Source organism: Diorhabda carinulata, chromosome X (genome assembly GCF_026250575.1).
Source record: "Diorhabda carinulata isolate Delta chromosome X, icDioCari1.1, whole genome shotgun sequence".
NCBI classification, from domain to species: domain Eukaryota; kingdom Metazoa; phylum Arthropoda; class Insecta; order Coleoptera; family Chrysomelidae; genus Diorhabda; species Diorhabda carinulata.
The window spans coordinates 13688806-13698296 of NC_079472.1; the positions used below are offsets into that span (position 1 = coordinate 13688806).

General features: G+C 34.0%; 1 protein-coding gene across 2 annotated transcripts; it reads right to left on the bottom strand.

The window, feature by feature from the left end:
• Positions 1–731: 731 nt before the first annotated feature.
• On the bottom strand, positions 732–7972 carry LOC130901617 (rhomboid-related protein 3-like). Of its 2 annotated transcripts, none has more exons than XM_057813103.1 (5): positions 7799–7972; positions 6199–6407; positions 4390–4656; positions 3945–4155; positions 732–1118 (listed from the first exon to the last, which is right to left on the bottom strand). In XM_057813103.1, the coding sequence occupies exons 1-5, from the start codon at positions 7883–7885 to the stop codon at positions 777–779; spliced, it is 1116 nt and encodes a 371-aa protein (XP_057669086.1). In that variant the 5' UTR covers positions 7886–7972; the 3' UTR covers positions 732–776. The 2 variants fall into 2 exon arrangements, with proteins under 2 accessions (XP_057669086.1, XP_057669088.1); XM_057813105.1 differs by lacking the exon at positions 7799–7972 and adding an exon at positions 6459–6546 and having other exon boundaries at positions 738–1118.
• Positions 7973–9491: the final 1519 nt, after the last annotated feature.

The window sequence follows — 9491 nt, forward strand, 5'->3', positions numbered from 1 at the left end:
TATTGATTTTTAATACAAGTTTTTCCATATATATGTGTATATTTTATATATAGATTTTATTTTATTTGCGTGTTTGTTTTATAGTTTTATACAAGCTCTTCTTCTTCACTTTCTAAGCACATATCTATGATTTCAAGATTGACCTAATTTTGGTAATTATGCAGTTTAACCCCCTCGCCTCCGATCACCATGAAATTTTAATATGTTGTACAGTTTTTCATACTTGATCTATATAATATATATTTTGGTCGCGGAATCATCATCTTCACATAGTTATTTAGGGTTGAAAAATATAAAAATTGAATAGTGTGTTATTTGTACTTTATGAATGTGTGACGCAAAAGGAAGTTCTAAGCTGGGACGTGGAGGAGGGTGTTCAAAAGTTGTCTGGAAAATGATTTAGGTTAGGTTAGGTTAGGATATGATATTTTGTGCAAATTCTTCGAACGATGTTGTCATTTCATTGAAATTACAAGGTCGTCGGAGATGAGGGGGTTAAACTGCATAATTTTCTATTTAGAATACAAAAATGTCATCAGTATTATGTTTTATTTGTTCAACTAATTTCCGGACGTCCTGTATGATCGGGGATAATATCAAATAGTAGCTGTAATTGATGTTTTTATGTTTATAAAAATTTCTAAACATGTCACCTCGCAATCAGCATTCCTGGAATAATCTGTAGCCTTAAATTTTGTTTTAAGTGGACATCGAGATGAAAACTTCTTAAGAACGTATCAATGCTTTATTTATTATATTTTAATTCATTTGCTTATTTAATGGTTGGAAATATCAGAAGTTACATTACACATTAAATAAGTTGTATTCCCGAAATCCGAACAATTATAAGATTCAAGAGTACAGTCTAATATTATGAGAGTAAAAAAAAACAAACACAATGTTACGCAAGATATGTACCACATTATGTTTTCTTTTTTTGTAAGATTAATATTTCGTATTATGTCGATTCCAAGTAGTAAACCGACGACGGCGCCACCTACGTGACACAAGTAGCACACGTTTCGAATCATTTTGACGTATACATTGATAATATCCATAATTACTAAGATAGCAAATATCATAAGATGAACTGCAGGATGACTCATTTCTCGCCAATTCTGAAATAAAACGTACGTTAAAAACACCCTTGTATTAAAAAATGTTGTAATCGCATTATATAATAAACAAGAAGTTCATAATTAATACATTTTTTTTTACAGAAGGACATAGAAAGTAGGAACCAACTAAGACAAACGCGTCATTCTCAACAAAACGCAGTATATCGAACGTTCTGTCAAAGGAGTGTTTCGTTATTTTATTATGAGGAATGTTTTGGAATTAAGTACCGTTTTAGGGTAAAAAAAATAAGTGAATATTTTCCAAAAACAATGTATTTACTTCAAAAACCATACTACTACCTTCCTATAGTCTAATTTCAAATACAAAACTTAATACGGTCATTTTAAATACTATTACATTGCCATTTATTTCTCCTATACACTGCGACTCTAATCATCTATTGTGTCCAGTTTTTTAGCTGCGATACTGAAGAGCCCAGTATTTAAATCTGATCCATCGATATCACTCCTTTTAAAAAGCTTGGTGCGTTGCCTAGGCTTTCAGAGTGTTTGGTTCTGGGCACTCCTATCCAAGCTTTGTCTGCTGTTTTTCATCCACCCGTATACAATTCTGTTAATTTCTTGTTTGGTGTTTTGATCCTGTTTGCTTTTACAGTTCATTATCAAGGTAAATTTTTTTTCAAAGATAAACTTTTTCAAAGCATGTCCCAGTGTTGGTCATTATTTAGGAACGGGTTTTTTTGATGATTCGATCTCTAAACATTCTAAATGATGTTTTCTTTGCCTCGCTTTCCAGTACTATGTTGAGATATGAGAGATTTAGAATCACAGCCCCACAGATTGTTCCTCGTCGTATTTAAACTAGTTCTAGTACCCCAAACCAGAATCACTTCTAGTGCAGTTGTTGAGCAAGATTTCATGGCCTCAGAGATTGTTCCTCGTGATATTTAAAGAAGTTCTAGCACCTCAAGCTAGAATCACTTCTAGTGCAGTTGTTGGGCAAGATTTCATGGCCACAGGGATTGCTCCTCGTGGTATTTAAAGTAGTTCTTGCACCCCAAACTAGAATCACTTCTAGTGCAGTTGTTTAGCAAGATTTCATGGCCCCAGAGATTGTTCCTCGTGATATTTAAAGTAGTTCTAGCACCTCAAGCTAGAATCACTTCTAGTGCAGTTGTTGGGCAAGATTTCATGGCCACAGGGATTGCTCCTCGTGGTATTTAAACTAGTTCTAGTACCCCAAACCAGAATCACTTCTAGTGCAGTTGTTGAGCAAGATTTCATGGCCCCAGAGATTGTTCCTCGTGGTATTTAAAGTAGTTCTAGCACCCCAAACTATAATCACTTCTAGTGCAGTTGTTGGGCAAGATTTCATGGCCACAAGGATTGCTCCTCGTGGTATTTAAACTAGTTCTAGTACCCCAAACCAGAATCACTTCTAGTGCAGTTGTTGAGCAAGATTTCATGGCCCCAGAGATTGTTCCTCGTGGTATTTAAAGTAGTTCTAGCACCCCAAACTATAATCACTTCTAGTGCAGTTGTTGGGCAAGATTTCATGGCCACAGGGATTGCTCCTCGTGGTATTTAAACTAGTTCTAGTACCCCAAACCAGAATCACTTCTAGTGCAGTTGTTGAGCAAGATTTCATGGCCCCAGAGATTGTTACTCGTGGTATTTAAAGTAGTTCTTGTACCCCAAACCAGAATCACTTCTAGTGCAGTTGTTGGGCAAGATTTCATGGCCCCAGAGATTGTTCCTCGTGGTATTTAAAGTAGTTCTAGCACCCCAAACTATAATCACTTCTAGTGCAGTTGTTGGGCAAGATTTCATGGCCACAGGGATTGCTCCTCGTGGTATTTAAACTAGTTCTAGTACCCCAAACCAGAATCACTTCTAGTGCAGTTGTTGAGCAAGATTTCATGGCCCCAGAGATTGTTCCTCGTGGTATTTAAAGTAGTTCTAGCACCCCAAACTATAATCACTTCTAGTGCAGTTGTTGGGCAAGATATCATGGCCACAGGGATTGATCCTCGTCGTCGTATTCAGACGCAAAGTTTCTGCACACCATCAAGGCTTATGTGGCTTTGGTGATTATCTCTTTTTCATGTTCGTTTGTTTCAGGAGAAGTTTACTATCTAGTGTGAGTTCCAGATATTCTTCCACTCGATTGCTTGCCCGTCTAGCTTGATGGGCTTGAGGTTGAGTTTTATCTTTCTAGTGAAAAAAATTAGGTAGATCTTTTTGAGTCCCCTTTGAACTATATCAAATAGTGTTTTCTCAAAGCAACTTTCTGCGTAGATGACTATGTCGTCTGCATACCCTTCAATACCTATTTGCGAATAAGGTTGTCACTACAAAAGAAGAAACTGTTGCAAGTCGAAGACATGCTTTTTTAAATGATTCTTCTACTGATTCACTGACTAACGCTGACTGTTAAAATACACATCGGCAGTTCAAACAGTTTTGGTAAAGTGATTTATCGACTTCCGATTCTTTCTTGAACACATGGTATAATATAATGTATAAATGAAAGTTAACAGTGGAGACAACAAAGTGATTAAAAAAAAAGGTTCACGGAATTCATAGCGAAAGTAATTTATTATCTTGTACTACTTTCTTGTAGACGACTTTTGCTGGAAATTCAACCTGGTGCGACTAGTAGTTTATATATGACAGCCGATATTAGAAAATTTTGAAACAGCAGTTGCAAAACTGCAATTTTAAAAGTCGCAAACTCCATTTCTGCGTTTGGAAAGGAAATCTAGGAGCGCAATCATGACAGAACGTTTGGGTTCCAACTGCCGATTGAAGCTGCGGGTTACAGTTTCCATTTCATAGTGTTCCATGTGTCAATGTGAAACTTACCATAAGGACAACGGATATATGCGCTGTATATAGAGCGAAATCACCTCCACTGCCTCCTAGAAAAATAGAAGATCTTTCGAATACGGAGCTAAGCAATGCACCCCCAACCGCTCCTGCTAGATATATCACAATAACTCTCCAGCTGTGAACCATTTCCAAAGGAATACCGATAATAATTTGTAATATAACATTTGCCCATAGGTGTGTTTGGCTGAAATAAGTAAAGACTAATTTATTAAATGAAAATAAAATGGTACAAACAAGGTCGATCTTAATAGGTGCACTAGCATCTAAAACAATGGGCAGCTAATTTTATCACTCAAGCAAAATTTATCATGAAATATTGACATGAGTAATTGTCGTATTTATAAAGTCCGAAAAATACTCCCTAAGTTATTTAATTACAAATATCACACTAAGTTCAATGAAATGTGTCAATACTTACTTCAAATGTACCAACAAATAAGACAAATATCTATAAAGGGTGGACCTATTGCACGGTAAGAAATATAAAGCTCTCCTAATCGACCCTGGTTCATCACACTTCGAATCGGAATAGAATAATATAACCTGCAATATCGATATAAACAGAATACCAGTGGTGTTGAAACCAAATTTAAATTGTTTCTCGTATGATCCTGTTCTTGTCACTGTTTTCCTCAAAACAGGATGTGCACTTTCCTTTTGCGGAAGTAGTATAAACCTCAAGATTCTGAAACAAAATGGACACGAACTTTCATAGGTTATGCATATAAATTAATATGTGATAAGTTCCTTTTATTGTTTACACAAGGTGTGAAAAATTAATGAGATAATTGCCTATTTTTTCTTTCAACCTCCGATAGTCTATAAATAAAAATACAAGTTTATATAAAACAATAATTTTATTACCAAAAAATTGGTACACTTAGGGTTACTTTTCGACATAATCACCGAAGAGATTGAGACATTTGTCATATCTCTCGACAAGGTTTTCAATAACCTCGTCAAAGAAACAAAACAGAACTTGAATCTGCTGGAAATTCCGTAGAAATGGTGAATCTGCGGTTTTCTTTAATTATTCTGTCAACTCGTTCAACCAGATCATCTGAAGCGAGAGAATTGCGTCTTTGGCCCCCTTCACCATGCACATCTTTAAACTTTCGACACCATTTACGCACAAAACCATCACAGTTTTCCTCATACACACGACTCTTTTTCCAATGGTCTTCTGCGTAAATATATCAGCCTGTAGAAAACGAATCACACTTGTCGGGAGCATCAATAATGGCGGACATGTTTACGTGGCTGTAGCACAACGCCGACTGACGCCTGAATATCAAAGATGGCGGAGTGTGTAGTGCTAGAGCTTCGCAGTCGCCTATAGCACATGCCTGCTTTTTCCTGTGCACATAGCGTCTGCACGGGGCGATTGGAGGTTAAAAAAAAAAAATATATCTCTATAAGGTACCTTTATAGAATGTATTCCCAAATTTCGTAAATGTCTGCCCTAAACAGAGGAGAAGACACATAAGATAAAATTAGGGGAATCAAAAATAGACCATATCAAAAGCTTCAAATACCTTGGTACGACTCTAACACAACATGGAAGAGTGGAAGAAGAAATAAGCGCGAGAGCTGGAGCAGTAGGCAGATTATTCAATGCAATAAAGGCACAGTTTCTAGCCAAAAAAGAAATCCAAAAACAAATAAAAACAAAAATATATAAAAAAAGTAGCCGCACCCATGTTAACATTTGGATCTGAGACATGGATACTAACATAGAAACAAAAAAGTAAAATACAAAGTACAAAAATGAGATTTCTGAGGAAAATAGATAATAAATCAAAATACGACAAAATAAGGAACAATACTGTAAGAGAAAATTTGATTTTAGAACCAATTCAAAGCAAAAGAAGGATAATTAAAATGGTTTGGCCATGTTGTGAGAATGGAAGAAGAACGATTAATAAGGAAGATATATGAAGCATGAACTTCATATATCCAGGAGGAACTGGACCGATGAAATTAAGACAGCACGGGAAAATCTAGGGATAAGATGGTAGGAAATTGAAGAATAAGGCATAGGATAGGAGAGAATGGAAACTGCCGTGGAAAAAGGACTCGTAATGACTCAACTCTATAGAGAATATTCAAAAAACTGATTACATCTATTTCGTTAACATCGTTAAAAAATAAAAACTTCCGGAATAAAATGAACCTCATCACTCGTTCTATGAATATTTGTAGTTTGATGCAGGTACTCTATACATACCTGTTGGTCGCGTTCTGAAACGTTTCAATGAACGTAATGTTATTCACCATTTCCAAAAATTCCTCAAAATCCAGTTGCATATCACAATTCCTATCGAATTTCTTTATAATGCATTCGAGTACGTTATCTGGAATAGTCGATCGTTCTTGTGCTTCCAAAAATTCTTTCAATTCCAAAATGCTAACAAATCCGTCGTCATTCTTATCACACTAAAATAATACGTAGAAAAAAAGAACTTCGCTTCAAAGTGTATCATTTACAAGAATAAAAAGCATCGGCAATTGTTACAAACCCCAAGAAATGTCGTACTGAATACTTCTGTATTGCATTCAGAGTCAGGAAAAGTCTTGTATATTGTAGACGGTTCTAAATTTAGATTTCAAAAAATATGAGTGATCAGATGCTGCAAACGATGGAGAGGTAAAGCTTATATTGAACTACAAAAAAATAGTTGTGGACGCCAGTTTAGAACACAATCCTAACCTAACATAACCTAATCAACCCGGACGCAACTAGTATAGACCTTTACAGGTTCGGTTGACCGCGGTACGCGTGCTGAACACTCGCCTCGACATTGGCCAAAACGCCATTCACCTGCGTTAGATCTTAGTGATTTGAAGTAGCAAATATTTTAATCAAATAAAAAAAGTTACAGAGAGGTTTGATGGAAATCCATCTACATCTATTAAAGAATAAAATCAATTGTTTTCTAATCCAAAATTAGGTCAAACTTTTATTCACGATAATTACAGAATAATCATAAGAATTATTTCCAAACAAGTGAAAAGTTGAGTAACGTTATTCAATTCAAAACAACTCGTAGTTTACTCAGCCCAAATAGCTACTGCCCGATAAATAAAGTGCTAACTAAAAACGAAAGCTTCATAATTTTCAACAGAAATGATTATTGAACCTTATAATGTCTAAAATAAATAATAAATAAATGAAAAACAAACAAAAATATGTATAAAAACAGCAGTTCATTTGATTACATTACAGATCTAATCTTCTGTTTTTTTAATATAAGCAGTTCAAAGCGGATTTTGGAATAGGGGAGATGATAGTCATATCTTTAAGTTCTGCTCTAACGATAGATTTTGCAAGGCTGATTTAAATATTTTCAAAGTTGTATAAGCTGGTACGGACACTTAAAGAAAGGAACACCGCATGTCCTAATAAGAAAAAGTGACAGAAACGAAAAGATATGAGAAAAGACGGAAAGGAAGACCCGGGGAAACTTGGTTCCAACAAGTAGCACAGGAAAGGATAAGGAAAACCCGACAGCAGATGAATGAAGCAGTGGGGGTTCAGAAAGAGTGAAAATAATAGATAAAAGGAGAATCAAAACTAAAATCCCAATGATCTGACGCTTAGAAAAGCTTCTTATGAAGAATAGAAGAAAAAGCTGGAGTCAGTAAATACAAGAAAAAGAAAATGGAATTATGCATAGTCGTGCAAGCTCGTTTTAAAGTTAGTTACTTTTTGTCAAAAGTCTATATAACAGTATGGTCTACGATGAAAACCACCCCTATTCCTTAATGAAATTATCCTCCAATAAGTGGAGTATTAGGTTCAAAAATTGTATTAAAAAAATACTCACAGATTTGAAAATACTCTTATAATAATTCGTCAATTCTCTATTAACCAAAATTTTCGATTTTCTTAAAGGTTTAAATCTTCCTTCCATTGTGTGTTAAAATATTATTACCATCGAACGTTTGAACTCTATTTCTGATTATACTTGACTAAAATACTGTGGCTGGGTTTAGTCAATTTTCCCAAATAAAAGATATTGAGTTTTTTTTGTATATTACTAACATTTGTGGTCACCAATGCGGTTTTATTGAATAATATTTACATAAAATGGTAAAAGAATAAAGGAAGCTGTATTTAATATGATGATTTAATAAAGATAACATATGATAAATTGAATATATAATATTATTTGTAAAAATTTAAGAAAATGATGAAATTACGCAAAAAAATATGAAAAATAATCGATGGGATGGAAAAAAAAACTTATTTCGTTTCATGCCGAGTTTAGAATCTTTCTAATTGTCAAAATATTGAAAATTTAGTTCTTGGTGATATTTATTATTCTTTTTTTATTTCACTTTATATAAAAAACAATATATAACAAATTTTTATTTTTTTCCATTCCGTGTTTAGTGAATTTTTATTATTCATTTTTGCTATAATAGTTATTTTTTAAGCATTTCTAAGTAAATATATCAACCAGAATACTTTTTGTTCATTACAACCCACAATTCCTAAGTTAAAACAAATATTTCCTATTTTCCATCCCAAAAAAAAATATTCAGTGTGGTCTTTGGTACCCAGTCCGGCACTGCTATATTCCATAGTATTGAATACAAAAAAACAACTATGGTACACCTGTTTAGTCTATTGAGAATGAGAAATCCGTTATGAATGCTTAATAATTGTATACATAGTAATGATTCCATTAATTTTAAAACGAAATTTACAGAAGTATCCTATGTACATTAAAAATGCATATCTCTACTGACTCGGAAAACATTTTAATCAACCACGAAAATTTTATAAATTATACATTTAGTTCATAGACAAAGTAATACTAGACTGCGCTCTCAATAAAATTTATGTTGTAATATTAGAATGAGATACAAAGAAAGTTATAGAGCTATGTTTGTCAAGTGTTCCTTTTAATTTCTTGTATCCTACTCCTTCCACCGTTACCATTTAGTTCTATGATTACGAGGTATCGAATTCAATCAACTACAATAATCGGGTAGATAATACATTTAGTTCTATGGTTACGCTATCATTACGAAATCATTAGAGTGTTGATTTCTGATTAGTTTAGAATTGTCGATGACTTCACCCCTGCGCATGCAATTGGTGCCTAAACTGATTCGGAATATGTCCCGTAACAAAAACTATTGGTTTATTTATGATCACACTATAAATCAGGATGCGTGTAATATTAGAAAGTTTCCCCACTAGTGCTCACTCATATTTTCCTATTCTTCTACTTCATCTACCTATAACATATTTATAGCTTTAAAACATTTCTTTCGTTTATATTATTCTCAAATAATGACAAATATTTTTTGAAGAATTATAACCGAGAAATTGGGAATCTGTCGTATCAATCTACTGGATATAGGCAACCAACATTATTTATTTTAGCCAGAGTATAAGGAGTGAAGATTGATCTTTGGCTGGCATTTGCTTTTGTTAATTAATTTTGAAGTTAAAACTCGATCAGTTGAAATATTGTAGCTTTAAAGCTACACTAAATAGTTACCTTA

Excerpts from the sequence above, each read along its gene's own strand:
- LOC130901617 (XM_057813103.1), bottom strand. The coding sequence starts at position 7,885 with ATGGAAGGAAGATTTAAACCTTTAAGAAAATCGAAAATTTTGGTTAAT. Across the intron at positions 4,657-6,198 it reads TTTCAGAACGCGACCAACAG|AATCTTGAGGTTTATACTAC; the intron begins GTATGTATAGAG and ends ATTTTGTTTCAG. Across the intron at positions 4,156-4,389 it reads TATTTGTTGGTACATTTGAA|CCAAACACACCTATGGGCAA; the intron begins GTAAGTATTGAC and ends TACTTATTTCAG.